The sequence below is a fragment of the Convolutriloba macropyga genome, chromosome 7 (genome assembly GCF_964194025.1).
Source record: "Convolutriloba macropyga chromosome 7, txConMacr16.3, whole genome shotgun sequence".
Classification (NCBI taxonomy): Eukaryota; Metazoa; Xenacoelomorpha; order Acoela; family Convolutidae; genus Convolutriloba; species Convolutriloba macropyga.
In genome coordinates, this window is record NC_134474.1 from 31874101 (window position 1) to 31892094 (window position 17994).

General features: G+C 32.4%; 1 protein-coding gene across 1 annotated transcript in view; it reads right to left on the reverse strand.

Annotated features, from left to right (window-relative positions):
- LOC142343014 (uncharacterized) overlaps nt 1–17994 on the reverse strand; it is a 221922-nt gene that overhangs the window by 151541 nt on the left and 52387 nt on the right. The window contains exon 2 of the mRNA XM_075394698.1: nt 1527–1786. Within this exon, the coding sequence (XP_075250813.1) occupies nt 1527–1786 (260 nt within the window). The remainder of the gene's footprint in view (nt 1–1526; nt 1787–17994) is intronic.

Here is a 17994-nt window from a genome sequence, read left to right on the forward strand (position 1 = left end):
AATTATTGTGAAAATATCACTGAATTTGTAAATATACTCATTTCGTTTTTCTTTTTGCCAACTTGCATATGTTCCTATTGACTTTCTTATGAAACAAACAGGAATCCCTTCTCGTTTTTTTTACTTTATAAATTCGTGCTTTTTTTGTTCTCTTTACCGAGAAAATTTTTTGAAGAAGGACCAATTGGTTTTTCGTTTGTCGTTCGTTTGTACATAAACAACCTTATTAGTGAGGCATTTAAGATTTTAATGACTGTAACTGTGTGTTTTTGTAAGTTGTTTGAGAATTTCTGCGACTTCTTTTTAAGGCCTATGGTTGTTTTAATTTTTTGAGATTTTCTCGGTCAAAGGTTTATAATTTAATATTTTTGGACGTTTTCTCATCCAATTTCTAGTGAACTGAATTTATTTCAGAAAAGAAATCAAAAAAGGTCTAGATAAACTTCTCTTTCGTTCTGTTATCATTGTCGGTTTTCATTAGTTATCATTCAAATTCAGCATAGTATAGTCCGCGTTTGCGTACACGAGTGATTTTAAATGCGAAATATTAGATAAGGAAAAAAACCCCAAAATTTTAGATAGGAAATACACCTCAACTGAAAAATAACACCCATTTCACTCATAACAAGCTGCGCATTTAGAGCGTTTGGCCATTTCCGCGGGTTATGGCCATACCTTAGCGGCACGGGGGACTGTATTTGGAACTATCACAACCGAACAAACTATCACGACCAAAATTCAAATAAAAAATGGGTTTATTTCCTGGGGTTTTTTCCGTGAGGGTTTATTTCCTAGACCATTTAAATGGTCTAGGAAATAAACCCACACGGAAAAACCCAAGGAAACAAAACCCCATTTTAAATTTGAATTTTGGTCGTAATAATTTGTTCGGTTGTGATAGTTTCATATAAAGTCCCACGGGCCGCTAAGGCATGGCCATGACTCGCGGGGCATGGCCGAACGCTCTAAATGCGCAGCTTGCTAAGAGTCAAATGGGTGTTATGTTTCCGTTGGGATTTATTTCCTACCTGAAATTATGGGGGTTCTTATTTACATCTAATTTTCTGTCTAATATCCTATCTAATATTATTTCCTATCTAAATTATCTTACCGTTTTTATTGCAGTGACCCTGTGGCTATTGTAGGGTTTCCATTGTAGGCTTTTATTGTGTTGTTGAGGTATTTTAAATTTTTGGTGTTATAAGAGGTGTTATATTTATAACACCTCTTATAACACCAACAATTTAATACACCTCAACAACACCATAAAAGCTTACAATGAAAACTCTACCTTAGACACAGGGTCACTGCAATAAAAACGTAAAGAAAATTTAATAAAAATATTAATCCAAATTGTTACATATAGACTGCGCATTTCTCCATTTTTTAAAAAAATAGTGAGAAAATATAATTACTTTTCAATCACGATAAGATCATATACAATCTCCTTGAAATTGTTCAAGATCATACTTGAATTTTAACGTTCAAAGCAAGATCGGTCTAAGAAAGACGTTATGAATTCTTACTTTTGTCTTGAAGAGGCAAATGTCGAACACAATCTTCAAAAATTTTGCGTAATTCATGTTCACGGTCGATCATGTTAGTGGAACCATCATCCGCAAACAAAAAATGTGAGTGGTTTGACTCCAAACTTTTGTCGCTTCCAGACTTCACATTAGAAGGGTAAGTGCAATTTTTGCCATCACTGCCAGTACCTTTTGACAAGTGTTTGTTTACTTCATGAACACATCCCCAAGTTGTGATGCCAACAAGTTTCGCTTTTTTTCTAGGAAAACAAAAAAGTTCTTAGCCAGGTCAAAACTATACACATTGTTGATAAAAATGCTCCAATTAAAATGTGGATAAAATGGCTTAACAATTGCCACGGCAAATTTTGGTTGGAGGATGGTTTTTATTCCCACGTTGCCCACCTTAGACGAAACTTTGAAAACATACTAAGACTTATACGTTGCCGTAGAAAACTTACAAAACTTTGTACGGCACCGTATAAGGCCGTAATAAGTTTTCTACGTCACCGCATCCAATTGATGTAAATACCAATTTCAAAAATCTACCTTCCTAAAAACGGTTATAAAAACAACGCTTATCTCATACAAGTCATTTTTTCATTACTTTTTGGCACTTTTCACATCTATGGGCAAGTATTAGCACGACACCTTATAAATCTTAGTACGGCCGTAGTACGGTGCCGTAGTAAACTTGACAAGAACTTAGTACGGTTGTTATCTAAGACTTACACGTACCAAGCCGTACTACGGCCGTACCAAGTTTTCCAAGTATGGGCAACCTGGGTTTTATCGAAAGTGAGTACCTGGGTTAACGAGAAAACTGAAATTTGATAATCTTACAAGGGCACATCTGATCCCGGGTCGAGAAAAAATCGGAAAAATATGTAAGATAAGTGCTGAAAAGCTGGTTTTTTCATCGCAAAAATCGTACGTAATTTTGCGGTGAAATGTAGTGAATGCGGTGAAATTATGTAGGTTCACCGCTAGAGTAAGCGGTGAACTTACAAAAAAAGCACCCCATTTAACCGCTTACTACACGTTACCGTGCCTGCACGGATTTGAACCTCTCACCACCTGCATATCAGCCACTTCTTCTTCCACTGCGCCACTTCTCACTACCAGATAGCATATTTGTCTCAATTTAAATCAAATTCACCCTTATTTTTGTAAAACCGACGCTTTGAACTTTTGTAAGATTGAACTTACAAAATTTTAGCGGTGAAATGTGGTTATTTTTTGTAAGTTCGCTGCTTACTTTTGTGGTTAAATTACATAAACGTTTCGCTTAAAAAAGTTTCAAACAGATATATGATAATTCGTGGGTAACTTTGTTTGTGCGTCTTTTAATAAATGTATCTTAACTTCGTTGAACAAAAGACAATTCGAGGCTTATTCTAAGTGGCGAATTTGTTATTTCACCACTAAGTTAAGCGGTGAACTGATGTAATTTCACCGCATTCAGTGCCGCTCTCAGACAATTTTAACACTTTATTTCTAAGCGGTGAATTTATGCAAGTTCACCACTAAATTAAGCGGTGAATTTATGTAATTTCATTGCTTTCACCGCATATCTTACATAATTTGGACACTTTTTTACAAGCGGTAAATTTAGGTAATTTCACCGCTAAATTCAGCGGTGAAATTATGTGATTTCAGCGCTGCCAGGCGATAAAGGTTTTTTCACCGCATTCACGCCTGATTTATGTAATTTCACCGCATTCACCGCTTATCTTACAAAATTTTCCGCATTCACTGCTTATCTTACATAGTTTTGCTTTGAACGGCGGTGACATCTCGACCCGAGATTCCTCGTACGAACGCACGATCATATATGATTTAAATAACGTCCTCGTTGTCATAGTAGGATATGATGTCCTAACATTGATACATAATTAATCCTAAAAAAACTTTTGGAAAATATAAGCTTAATGTTTCTGGAGGAAGGTTTGTAGAAAATGCTTAATAACAATGCAAGGTCATATATGACACGTAAAAACATTGAAAAATTGCTGTTCAATGTAATCTGAAGTAAATCGAAACCAATGAAATCTTTCTTTTGCTATTTTTTTTCTGCAAAGACTTTAGTGTTACAATATTAACTAGTTTCAAAGCTTTAGACAAGTTTTCCTCGTATTGTAAAACATTATAATGATAACCCAACTTTGTGATGTTTCATTTATATATAAACTGCGCAAAATTGACTCCTCCTTTTATAAATCGAGAATAAACATGATTTCCTGATTTGGCAATCGTACTGGGATCAAATTCAAACTTGAAATCGTACTTAAAAATTGAAATTTTAGGTTCAATACACATATTCGTCTAAGAAATGCGTTATGGATTCTATGACAGTATTTGAAATCCTTGTGCGGCTGCAAATACTTGTCGAAGATGGAATCGATTTTTTAAAATTGTGACTCAAACTCAAAAACGATTAGAGAATATTTTCTTCTTTCATACAATTTAGAGTTCAATTTAGAGAACAATTGTTGCAGCAAAAATTTTCTATTTTAAGCAAGTGTTACTTTCATGTGCATCATCTTCAAATCTCCTTATACATCATCTACCATCCAAGAAATGAGTAGTGTTAAGCAATGCTACTATACTTAAAGCCAACCAATCCATTGTTTCTTTTTTCAATGCAGAAACTGAATTACAGTGATACTTTGTATTTCCACTTCGGCAAGAAATCTTGGATCAGGGTCTTTTCGAATGCGTGAGATGCTAAATCTGAATACAGGTCTTAAAGTTGTTGAAGTAACATTAACAAGGCTGTTAAGGAAAATGCTGAGCACGCGAAAAATCGATGCATCATGGCATTTCCGAGATTCATGAATAACTTTGCTCAATTTTTCGGTTTTGCTGCCTGCTTTTTGTTGTTTTTGGTTTTTATGCCTCTTTGTGACTGTCAAATTGTATTACTTCCTTTTCAATGAAAACAGTTTTATTGAGGGTGAGGTTTGAGTGAGTGCATCTGTTCGTTTCAATTATTTTGATATCACTATAAAATGAGATAGAATAAACATCTGATTGGATATTCCTTCAAACAAATGTAGTTTTTTAATCTCTGGCGATAAGATTACTAGGGAGCAGAATTTTAAGGCGGGTAGTTCTGGCATTTTTACTTCTTCATGGTGTAGACACTGATATAATTTATATGGATTTCAGATGTTTAATGGGATTGGAATTTCTTTCAAAATGCGCTGATATAACTTCTCAACTTCACTAAGCTCAGCTGTTGAACCCATGCACCTGTATGCGATGCCTTTTAAGTTTTGCAAAAATTAAGCATGTATTTTTTGTAAACACTATTAAAATACACTGATTAGAAAAAACTTTACGGCAAGATGTCGGCGGGTAGCTTTGTATGTTGTCATCTAAGAAACTGAATCATATAAATAAATTTTGAACAGACAATAAATTAAGTGACTTGTGGTATACTTAGTTTAATTAAGGTATTATGTGCTATTTGAGTGACAAATTAAAAAGTTTTCTGACATCTTTCTTTCTAGAACTTTCCCATCATAATTCAAAATTTTTGACGTTTTTCTGTCATTGCGTATCTGGAACCCATCTATGATTTGAAGTTGTGACGGTTGGTCTTGTCGAAACCAAGAAACCAATTTTTTTAGAAAACTGTAAAATTCTTCAACTCTGCCGACGTTACTACCAATTTCTACTGTTTTGTACGTTTTTGGTAGTACTATACCAAGAGTGCAGATTTTTCTTTTGTGTTTCAATGCTGAAATTTGAATGTCTTCGATTTGTAGTCCTTGAAAATTTATGTTCCGACCCCTCTTGAGGGGGGAGGAACTATATAATCAAATGGGTTTTTTTTTGTTCAGTCAATTTTGGCCGATCGATATATTCATCGTAGAGAGTTGAGACTGGTATCATTAGAAAGCTTGTCCAGCGTAGAATATGGAATTAAAAAGATTTTTTTGATATTTGTTTCTGACAGGAAGATATCGAGGTTTAAACTTTCGAGAAAGTAGAGTGAATTCCGTTGATTTCATTCACCTTTGTTCGGATTTTTTGACTAAAATTTCGCCAATTTTTGGTAAAATTTAATAAAATTTTTCATGAAAATGTTATTGATTTGACGTTGAAAGACAAATTATATTGTCGGCTATTTTCATTGAAACTTTTTGTCACAAATTCCGGCTAAATATTACACAAAATTCAGACTTTTTCATCAAAAACAGCATGAAATAAGTTTCTTCAGTCCACTCTGATTAAATTTGCACGAAGTGCACAAACAAACACCACTAACACAATCTTTGTAGACTGAAAATGAGGCTAGTTTCACTTCAACTTCCGTTGAGAGTGCTCTGTAAATAAAATTTTGCCCTTTTTTGCTAACTTTATTCGTTGATTATCAAAAACGCAGCATTCATTTTTGATTTTTAACTAACAAAATATCTATATCAATGACATTCCAAAATTAAATATTCCTAATGGACAATCAGCATTAGCAGGATTAGTTCTGTACCAACCTTGGACCGTTACAATAAAAAAACTGATTCGGATTGTCGTCAGTCGGTTTTTAATTTAAAAAATCGATCTTTTTTATATTAATTAAATAACAGAACATTTCAAATCAAAGCTCATTAGTGATAGGTCCTATTGGCTTCCTAATTAGCCCAAAATTGTTTACCTAGTTGATTGCTTGAAAGCTTATGGTCGTTTTGACTTTTAAAACATTTGATTTTTTGATAAAAAATGGCTTATTGAAATTTGCCTCCATTTTTCTCTTAATTTGGTCAACTTGTAACTTAGTGTCAGCAATCAAAGAGTGCTCCTTCTTTCTGCTGAATTCAAATTTAGTCTTTATTGCGGTTTTACTCCTTAAGTTATGGTGTTCTGGCTTTGATACTATTAGATTTCACAAATTTTTTTAATTGTTAAATATTCGCCCATTTTTAATGTTTTCTAGTTTTGTCAAATTAAATTTAATGGCTTTGATGACTTTGAAAACAATTGTTTTCCAAAATGAAAAAAAAAAACATTTCAACTTCGCAATTTTGTTCCTTTTATTGTCTGTTTGTTACCTGGTCTCGTTAATTAAAGGTTAAAAGTGACATTTTTTTCAAGGGAAGGTGTCAAAAGGGATGGGTGTCACAAAATCTAATGTTTCCAAAGAATTCGTTATGACATTACTGGCTTCGATACGGGTTTTTTACAAAAAAAGTAAACTAATTTTGTTTTTTGTCAATTTTGACGTTCTTTTTGCAGATGTAAGACTTGTTGTGCATAATCGCAGGTCTCGAGGGCTTCCTTTGGAAGAAGAAACGAACCTATTCAATTTTTTCATTTTGTAATTAATGGCTTTCATGTCTTTGGAAATAAATTTTTTTTGGATAAAAACAAGTATTACATAATCTTGCTTTTTTTTCTTCTTGGTCTAATTGTTACCTATTTTCAGTTATGAGAGGCCACACGATACGTTTCAAGGGAAGGTGTCAAAAGGGATTGGTGTCACAAAATCTTATGTTCAAAAAAATTGGAGGATCTTTGTTAACAAAATTTCACTCTTGAGTGCAAGAAAGAGTGGCTAAACCAGCATCAATTCAATTCAATTCTGCTTCAGATATTTGTCAGAAATGTCGTCCGAGCTGTTGTGTTGAAGTTCAACATAATCACATGTGATTTGGAAGTTCCATTGAATTTTAAAAACGCTAAAAGCGATCCGTTCTTATGACAGTTGCTCCCACTTCTATCTGAGGGTTAAAACGATATAAAATTTGTATTGCAAACTGGCTCGGCTTTTTTTAAAATTATCACGAGAAAATCATTAAAAGCCTTGGTTTGCAGCGTCTCTTCTCTCCGGTAAGTGATTTACTCGTTGAATTAAATTGAATTTATTACTTGTTTTTTATTAACTTGAATATCAGCAATTGTCCTATTAACTTTTTGATACACAGCACGGTACCTTGAAATTGACGGAGAGATCACGAGTCACAGGACTTTGTGGCACTAGGTTGGCATTTGATTTTTTCACAAATACTTAAAACCTGTTTTTTTGATAAATAATTTTAGTCCATCTACTGGCGAATAAGTTATCACTTCCACTACGTGGCCAATGTTTCTTGCCATAGTGACACATTTTTTAGAACTATTGGCAAGTTTTTAAGTTCTAACAGAATCCTTTTAACTTTTATCTTATTTTGGTCTGTATAAACTGCAAAGTTTTTGGGAAGTTGATTTTTTCTAATGATGCTCAGATATAAAACTTAGAACCGTTCGAACGAAACGAACGATGAAAAAACGAGCCATTATTAATTTCTTATTATCTGAACCATTATCTGAACTATCTTTTAAAATGATCTTATCAATATGAAATTTGATGAAATGAGCAGCAGGGAATACATAAAATTTGGTTTTAAAATATCAGAGAGACATCCAATTTTTAAGACCTCAATTTGCTATACTTTGCATGATCTTTCTGTTCATTTTTTTTTTTGGTTTTACATATGCTAAGAGGATAAAATTTGACTGCAGTTTCGATTTTCGAATAATCTATATATTAATTCTAACTCGAATGCTATACCACCATGTTTAAGCGCCTATCTTCACATGTTTTAGCGTCCCTTAAACATGCAGCCTAGCGTAATGCATGCATCCTATACCACCATGTTTAAGCGCCAATCTTCACATTTTTAACGGTCCTGAAACATGCAGCGTGTTCTGTGACTTGGTTTTATGTGAGTGCGTGCGTCCGTGAGCGTGCATGCGTATGTGTGTGTGCGTGTGTGTGTGTGTGTGTGTGTGTGTGTGTGTGTGTGTGTGTGTGTGTGTGTGCGTGTGTGCACGTAGGCATTCAAATGACCATTTTGCTCTTTTCGATTTTGGGACGTTCAATTCGTTTTCAAACGTTCGATTTGTTTTCGAACGTTCTTTTAACTTGACCGCTTACTTCTATGTGACTGCGTTTGTGTGTGTGTGTGTGTGTTTGTGACCTTCAACTGAAAAAATTTAACTGACGTTAACCATGGCTTGGAGTAAAAACCACTGAATTTTATCCTTGTGCGTTTGTGTGTGAACCTGTTTGCTCGCGCGCGTGTGTGTGTATGTATGTTTGTTTGCGTGAACGCGTGTGAGACCTTGAGCTGTTGACATTTAACTGAGGTTAAGCGTTACATTGAGTTATTGATTGTTCTTTTTTCATATTATCATTCCTTTTTGCATATCCCAGATGGCCAACGATTTGGTAAGCATCCATTGGTGATTAAACTTACGTTAACCATGGCTTGGAGTACAACCACTGAGATTTATCCTTGTGCGTTTGTGTGTGAACCTGTTTGCTCGCGCGCGTGTGTTTGTGTATGCATGTGTGTTTGCGTGAACGCGTGTGAGACCTTGAGCTGTTGACATTTAACTGAGGTTAGCCGTTACATTGAGTTATTGATTGTTCTTTTTACATATCATCATTCCTTTTTGCATATCCCAGATGGCCAACGATTTGGTAAGCATCCATTGGTGATTAAAATTACGTTAACCATGGCTTGGAGTACAATCACTGAATTTTATCCTTGGGCGTTTGTGTGTGAACCTGTTTGCTCGCGCGCGTGTGTTTGTGTATGTGTGTGTGTTTGCGTGAACGCGTGTGAGACCTTGAGCTGTTGACATTTAATTGAGGTTAACCGTTACATTGAGTTATTGATTGTTCTTTTTACATATTATCATTACTTTTTGCATATCCCAGATGGCCAACAATTTGGTAAGCATCCATTGGTGATTAAAATTAATTAGGGCGGGCAGGTGTGAACTGGTCTAAAGGTTTGAGAGGTTTTGCTCAGATTTTTTTATTGTCTCAGACTCCTATCCTGCAATTCAGTTATCCTCCTGACTTTTCTTCGCTAAAACTTTTCTTCGCTTTTCTTGGCTAAAAAGCTCTTCGCTTTTCTTCATTAAAGATAACTTTCAGAAATGACTGCTCTACCCTTAAAAGGACTGCAGCTTTCTCATTTTTTCCGCATTCTTTTCTCACTTTCTTTTCTCAGTTTCTTTTATCACTTTCTTTTCTCACTTTCTTTTCTCAATTTCTTTTCTCACTTTCTTTTCTCACTTTCTTTTCTCACTTTCTTTTCTCACTTTCTTTTCTCACTTTCTTTTCTCACTTTCTTTTCTCACTTTCTTTTCTCACTGTCTTTTCTCACTTTCTTTTCTCACTTTCTTTTCTCACTTTCTTTTCTCACTTTTTTTCTCACTTTCTTTTCTCACTTTCTTTTCTCACTTTCTTTTCTCATTTTCCTTTCTCTCTTTCTTTTCTCACTTTCTTTTCTCACTTTCTTTTCTCACTTTCTTTTCTCACTTTCTTTTCTCACTTTCTTTTCTCACTTTCTTTTCTCACTTTTTTTCACTTTCTTTTCTCACTTTTTTCCTCACTTTCTTTTCTCTCTTTCTTTTCTCACTTTCTTTTCTCACTTTCTTTTCTCACTTTCTTTTCTCATTTTTTTCTGCCTTTTTCTCACTTTTTTTTCTCACTTTTTTTTCTCACTTTCTTTTCTCACTTTCTTTTCTCACTTTCTTTTCTCACATTCTGTTCTCACTTTCTTTTCTCACTTTTTTTTCTCACTTTCTTTTCTCACTTTCTTTTCTCACTTTCTTTTCTCACTTTCTTTCCTCTCTTTCTTTTCTCACTTTCTTTTCTCACTTTCTTTTCTCACTTTCTTTTCTCATTTTTTTCTGCCTTTTTCTCACTTTTTTTCTCACTTTTTTTTCTCACTTTCTTTTCTCACTTTCTTTTCTCACTTTCTTTTCTCACTTTCTTTTCTCACTTTTTTTCTCACTTTCTTTTCTCACTTTTTTTCTCACTTTCTTTTCTCACTTTCTTTTCTCACTTTCTTTTCTCACTTTCTTTTCTCACTTTTTTTCTCACTTTTTTTCACTTTCTTTCCTCACTTTCTTTCTCACTTTCTTTTCTCATTTTCTCCTCCCTTTTTCTCACTTTCTTTTCTCACTTTCTTTTCTCACTTTCTTTTCTCACTTTTTTTCTTACTTTCTTTTCTCACTTTCTTTTCTCACTTTCTTTTCTCACTTTCTTTTCTCACTTTCTTTTCTCACTTTCCTTTCTCACTTTCTTTTCTCACTTTATTTTCTCACTTTCTTTTCTCACTTTCTTTTCTCGCTTTCTTTTCTCACTTTCTTTTCTCACTTTCTTGTCTCACTTTCTTGTCTCATTTTCTCTTCTCACTTTCTTTTCTCGCTTTCTTTTCTCACTTTCTTTTCTCACTTTCTTTTCTCACTTTCTTTTCTCACTTTCTTTTCTCACTTTCTTTTCCTTCTGACTTTATTTCTCACTTTCTTTCTCACTTTCTTTTCTCACTTTCTTATCTCTTTTTCTTTTCTCTTTTTCTTTTCTCACTTTCTTTTCTCTTTTTCTTTTCTCTTCTTTTCTCACTTTCTTTTCTCACTTTCTTTTCTCACTTTCTTTTCTCCTTTTCTTTTCTCACTTTCTTTTATCACTTTCTTTTCTCACTTTCTTTTCTCACTTTCCTTTCTCACTTTCTTTTCACACTTTTTTTCTCACTTTCTTTTCTCACTTTATTTTCTCGCTTTCTTTTCTCACTTTCTTTTCTAACTTTCTTTTCTCACTTTCTTTTCTCACTTTCTTTTCTCACTTTCTTGTCTCATTTTCTTTTCTCACTTTCTTTTCTCACTTTCTTTTCTCACTTTCTTTTCTCACTTTCTTTTCTCACTTTCTTTTCTCACTTTCTTTTCTTTCTGACTTTCTTTCTCACTTTCTTTCTCACTTTCTTTTCTCACTTTCTTTTCTCTTTTTCTTTTCTCTTTTTCTTTTCTCACTTTCTTTTTTCTTTTTCTTTTCTCAATTTCTTTTCTCACTTTCTTTTCTCACTTTCTTTTCTCACTTTCTTTTCTCACTTTCTTTTCTCTTTTTCTTTTCTTTTTTTTTCTCTTTTTCTTTTCTCTTTTTCTTTTCTCTTTTTCTTTTCTCTTTTTCTTTTCTCTTCTTCTTTTCTCTTTTTCTTTTCTCACTTTCTTTTCTCACTTTCTTTTCTCACTTTCTTTTCTCACTTTCTTTTCTCACTTTCTTTTCTCACTTTCTTTTCTTACTTTCTTTTCCCACTTTCTTTTCTCACTTTCTTTTCTCACGTTCTTTTCTCACTTTTTTTCCTCACATTTTTTCTCACTTTCTTTTCTCACTTTCTTTTCTCACTTTCTTTTCTTTCTGACTTTATTTCTCACCTTCTTTCTCACTTTCTTTTCTCGCTTTCTTTTCTCACTTTCTTTTCTCACTTTCTTTTCTCACTTTCTTTTCTCACTTTCTTTTCTCACTTTCTTGTCCCATTTTCTTTTCTCACTTTCTTTTCTCACTTTCTTTTCTCACTTTCTTTTCTCACTTTCTTTTCTCACTTTCTTTTCTTTCTGACTTTCTTTCTCACTTTCTTTCTCACTTTCTTTTCTCACTTCCTATTCTCTTTTTCTTTTCATTTTTTTCTTTTCTCACTTTCTTTTCTCTTTTTCTTTTCTCACTTTCTTTTCTCACTTTCTTTTCTCATTTTCTTTTCTCACTTTCTTTTCTCACTTTCTTTTCTCTTTTTCTTTTCTCTTTTTTTCTCTTTTTCTTTTCTCTTTTTCTTTTCTCTTTTTCTTTTCTCTTTTTCTTTTCTCTTTTTCTTTTTTCTTCTTCTTTTCTCTTTTTCTTTTCTCACCTTCTTTTCTCACTTTCTTTTCTCATTTTCTTTTCTCACTTTCTTTTCTCACTTTCTTTTCTCACTTTCTTTTCTTACTTTCTTTTCTCACTTTCTTTTCTCACTTTCTTTTCTCACTTTCTTTTCTAACTTTTTTTCCCAACATTCTTTTCTCACTTTCTTTTCTCACTTTCTTTTCGCACTTTCTTTTCTCACTTTCTGTTTTCACTTTCTTTTCTCACTTTCTTTCTCACTTTCTTTTCTCACTTTCTTTTCTCACTTTTTTTTCTCACTTTCTTTTCTCATTTTTTCCTCCCTTTTTCTCACTTTCTTTTCTCATTTTCTTTTCTCACTTTCTTTTCTCACTTTCTTTTCTCCCTTTCTTTTCTAACTTTCTTTTCTCACTTTCTTTTCTCACTTTCTTTTCTCACTTTCTTTTCTCATATTCTTTGCTCATTTTCTTTGCTCACTTTCTTTTCTCACTTTTTTTCTCACTTTCTTTTCTCACTTTCTTTTCTCACTTTCTTTTCTCACTTTCTTTTCTCACTTTTTTCACTTTTTTTCACTTTCTTTTCTCACTTTCTTTCTCACTTTCTTTTCTCATTTTTCCTCCTTTTTTTCTCACTTTCTATTCTCACTTTCTTTTCTCACTTTCTTTTCTCACTTTCTCTTCTCACTTTCTTTTCTCGCTTTCTTTTCTCACTTTTTTTTCTTTCTGACTTTCTTTCTGACTTTCTTTCTGACTTTCTTTCTGACTTTCTTTCTCACTTTCTTTTCTCACTTTCTTTTCTCACTTTCTTTTCTCGCTTTCTTTTCTCACTTTCTTTTCTCACTTTCTTTTCTCACTTTCTATTCTCGCTTTCTTTTCTCACTTATTTTCTCACTTTCTCTTCTCACTTTCTTTTCTCACTTTCTTTTCTCGCTTTCTTTTCTCACTTTTTTTTCTTTCTGACTTTCTTTCTGACTTTCTTTCTGACTTTCTTTCTCACTTTCTTTCCTCACTTTCTTTTCTCACTTTCTTTTCTCGCTTTCTTTTCTCACTTTGTTTTCTCACTTTCTTTTCTCACTTTCTTTTCTCGCTTTCTTTTCTCACTTTCTTTTCTCGCTTTCTTTTCTCACTTTCTTTTCTCACTTTCTTTTCTCACTTTCTTTTCTTTCTGACTTCCTTTCTCACTTTCTTTCTCACTTTCTTTCGCACTTTCTTTTCTCACTTTCTTTTCTCACTTTCTTTTCTCACTTTCTTTTCTTTCTGACTTTCTTTCTCACTTTCTTTCTCACTTTCTTTTCTCACTTTCTATTCTCTTTTTCTTTTCTCACTTTCTTTTCTCACTTTCTTTTCTCTTTTTCTTTTCTCTTTTTTTCTCTTTTTCTTTTCTCTTTTTCTTTTCTCTTTTTATTTTCTCTTTTTCTTTTCTCTTTTTCTTTTTTCTTCTTCTTTTCTCTTTTTCTTTTCTCACCTTCTTTTCTCTTTTTCTTTTCTCACTTTCTTTTCTCACTTTCTTTTCTCATTTTCTTTTCTCACTTTCTTTTCTCACTTTCTTTTCTCTTTTTCTTTTCTCTTTTTTTCTCTTTTTCTTTTCTCTTTTTCTTTTCTCTTTTTATTTTCTCTTTTTCTTTTCTCTTTTTCTTTTTTCTTCTTCTTTTCTCTTTTTCTTTTCTCACCTTCTTTTCATTTTTTCTTTTCTCACTTTCTTTTCTCTTTTTCTTTTCTCACTTTCTTTTCTCACTTTCTTTTCTCATTTTCTTTTCTCACTTTCTTTTCTCACTTTCTTTTCTCTTTTTCTTTTCTCTTTTTTTCTCTTTTTCTTTTCTCTTTTTCTTTTCTCTTTTTATTTTCTCTTTTTCTTTTCTCTTTTTCTTTTTTCTTCTTCTTTTCTCTTTTTCTTTTCTCACCTTCTTTTCTCTTTTTCTTTTCTCATTTTCTTTTCTCACTTTCTTTTCTCACTTTCTTTTCTCACTTTCTTTTCTTACTTTCTTTTCTCACTTTCTTTTCTCACTTTCTTTTCTCACTTTCTTTTCTAACTTTTTTTCCTCACATTCTTTTCTCACTTTCTTTTCTCACTTTCTTTTCTCACTTTCTTTTCTCACTTTCTGTTTTCACTTTCTTTTCTCACTTTCTTTCTCACTTTCTTTTCTCACTTTCTTTTCTCACTTTCTTTTCTCACTTTCTTTTCTCATTTTTTCCTCCCTTTTTCTCACTTTCTTTTCTCATTTTCTTTTCTCACTTTCTTTTCTCACTTTCTTTTCTCCCTTTCTTTTCTAACTTTCTTTTCTCACTTTCTTTTCTCACTTTCTTTTCTCACTTTCTTTTCTCATATTCTTTGCTCATTTTCTTTGCTCACTTTCTTTTCTCACTTTTTTTCTCACTTTCTTTTCTCACTTTCTTTTCTCACTTTCTTTTCTCACTTTCTTTTCTCACTTTTTTCACTTTTTTTCACTTTCTTTTCTCACTTTCTTTCTCACTTTCTTTTCTCATTTTTTCCTCCTTTTTTTCTCACTTTCTATTCTCACTTTCTTTTCTCACTTTCTTTTCTCACTTTCTCTTCTCACTTTCTTTTCTCACTTTCTTTTCTCGCTTTCTTTTCTCACTTTTTTTTCTTTCTGACTTTCTTTCTGACTTTCTTTCTGACTTTCTTTCTCACTTTCTTTTCTCACTTTCTTTTCTCACTTTCTTTTCTCGCTTTCTTTTCTCACTTTGTTTTCTCACTTTCTTTTCTCACTTTCTTTTCTCGCTTTCTTTTCTCACTTTCTTTTCTCGCTTTCTTTTCTCACTTTCTTTTCTCACTTTCTTTTCTCACTTTCTTTTCTTTCTGACTCCTTTCTCACTTTCTTTCTCACTTTCTTTCGCACTTTCTTTTCTCACTTTCTTTGCTCTTTTTCTTTTCTCACATTCTTTTCTCTTTTTCTTTTCTCACTTTCTTTTCTCACTTTCTTTTCTCACTTTCTTTTCTCTTTTTCTTTTCTCTTTTTCTTTTCTCTTTTTTTCTTTTTTTCTTTTCGCTTTTTCTTTTATCCTTTTCTTTTCTCTTATTTTTTTCTCTTTTTCTTTTCTCGCTTTCTTTTCTCACTTTCTTTTCTCACTTTCTTTTCTCACATTCTTTTCTCACTTTCTTTTCTCACTTTCTTTTCTCACTTTCTTGTCTCATTTTCTTTTCTCACTTTTTTTCTCACTTTCTTTTCTCACTTTCTTTTCTCACTTTCTTTTCTCACTTTCTTTTCTCACTTTCTTCTCTTTCTGACTTTCTTTCTCACCTTCTTTCTCACTTTCTTTTCTGACTTTCTTTTCTCACTTTCTTGTCTCATTTTCGTTTCTCACTTTCTTTTCTCACTTTCTTTTCTCACTTTCTTTTCTCACTTTCTTTTCTTTCTGACTTTCTTTCTCACTTTCTTTTCTCACTTTCTTTTCTCATTTTCTTTTCTCACTTTCTTTTCTCACTTTCTTTTCTTTCTGACTTTCTTTCTCACTTTCTTTCTCACTTTTTTGTCTCACTTTCTTTTCTCTTTTTCTTTTCTCACTTGCTTTTTTGACTTTCTTACTCACTTTCTTTTCTCATTTTCTTTTCTCACTTTCTTTTCTCTTTTTCTTTTCTCTTTTTTTTCTCTTTTTCTTTTCTCCTTTTCTTTTCTCTTTTTCTTTTCTCTTTTTCTTTTCTCTTCTTCTTTTCTCTTTTTCTTCTCTCACTTTCTTTTCTCACTTTCTTTTCTCACTTTCTTTTCTCACTTTCTTTTCTCACTTTCTTTTCTCACTTTCTTTTCTCACTTTTTTCCTCACATTCTTTTCTCACTTTCTTTTCTCACTTTCTTTTCTCACTTTCTTTTCTCACTTTCTGTTCTCACTTTCTTTTCTCACTTTCTTTTTCACTTTCTTTTCTCACTTTCTTTTCCCACTTTCTTTTCTCACTTTCTTTTCTCACTTTCTTTTCTCATTTTTTCCTCCTTTTTTCTCACTTTCTTTTCTCATTTTCTTTTCTCACTTTCTTTTCTCAATTTCTTTTCTCACTTTCTTTTCTCACTTTCTTTTCTCACGTTCTTTTCTCATATTCTTTGCTCACTTTCTTTGCTCACTTTCTTTTCTCACTTTTTTTCTCACTTTATTTTCTCACTTTCTTTTCTCACTTTCTTTTCTCACTTTCTTTTCTCACTTTTTTCACTTTTTTTCACTTTCTTTTCTCACTTTCTTTTCTAATTTTTCCCTCCTTTTTTTCTCACTTTCTATTCTCACTTTCTTTTCTCACTTTCTTTTCTCACTTTCTTTTCTCACTTTCTTTTCTCACTTTCTTTTCTCGCTTTCTTTTCTCACTTTTTTTTTCTTTCTGACTTTCTTTCTGACTTTCTTTCTGACTTTCTTTCTCACTTTCTTTTCTCACTTTCTTTTCTCACTTTCTTTTCTCGCTTTCTTTTCTCACTTTCTTTTCTCACTTTATTTTCTCACTTTCTTTTCTCACTTTCTTTTCTCACTTTCCTTTCTCACTTTTTTGCTCACTTTCTTTTCTCACTTTCTTTTCTCATATTCTTTTCTCACTTTCTTTTCTCACTTTCTTTTCTCGCTTTTCTTTTCTCACTTTCTTTTCTCACTTTCTTTTCTCACTTTCTTTTCGCGCTTTCTTTTCTTTCTGACTTTCTTTCTGACTTTCTTTTCTCGCTTTCTTTTCTCACTTTCTTTTCTCGCTTTCTTTTCTCACTTTCTTTTCTCACATTCTTTTCTAACTTTCTTTTCTTTCTGACTTTCTTTCTCACTTTCTTTCTCACTTTCTTTCGCACTTTCTTTTCTCACTTTCTTTTTCTCTTTTTCTTTTCTCACTTTCTTTTCTCATTTTTTCTTTCTGACCTTTCTGACTTTCTATCTGACTTTCTTTCTCGCTTCCTTTTCTCACTTTCTTTTCTCACTTTCTTTTCTCGCTTTCTTTTCTCACTTTCTTTTCTCACTTTATTTTCTCACTTTCTTTTCTCGCTTTCTTTTCTCACTTTCTTTTCTCGCTTTCTTTTCTCACTTTCTTTTCTCACATTCTTTTCTAACTTTCTTTTCTTTCTGACTTTCTTTCTCACTTTCTTTCTCACTTTCTTTCGCGCTTTCTTTTCTCACTTTCTTTTCTCTTTTTCTTTTCTCACATTCTTTTCTAACTTTCTTTTCTTTCTGACTTTCTTTCTCACTCTCTTTCTCACTTTCTTTCGCACTTTCTTTTCTCACTTTCTTTTCTCTTTTTCTTTTCTCATTTTCTTTTCTCTTTTTCTTTTCTCACTTTCTTTTCTCATTTTTTCCTCCTTTTTTCTCACTTTCTTTTCTCATTTTCTTTTCTCACTTTCTTTTCTCAATTTCTTTTCTCACTTTCTTTTCTCACTTTCTTTTCTCACTTTTTTTTCTCACTTTCTTTTCTCACTTTCTTTTCTCATATTCTTTGCTCACTTTCTTTGCTCACTTTCTTTTCTCACTTTTTTTCTCACTTTCTTTTCTCACTTTCTTTTCTCACTTTCTTTTCTCACTTTCTTTTCTCTTTTTCTTTTCTCATTTTCTTTTCTCTTTTTCTTTTCTCACTTTCTTTTCTCATTTTTTCCTCCTTTTTTCTCACTTTCTTTTCTCATTTTCTTTTCTCACTTTCTTTTCTCAATTTCTTTTCTCACTTTCTTTTCTCACTTTCTTTTCTCACTTTTTTTTCTCACTTTCTTTTCTCACTTTCTTTTCTCATATTCTTTGCTCACTTTCTTTGCTCACTTTCTTTTCTCACTTTTTTTCTCACTTTCTTTTCTCACTTTCTTTTCTCACTTTCTTTTCTCACTTTCTTTTCTCACTTTTTTTCTCAATTTCTTTTCTC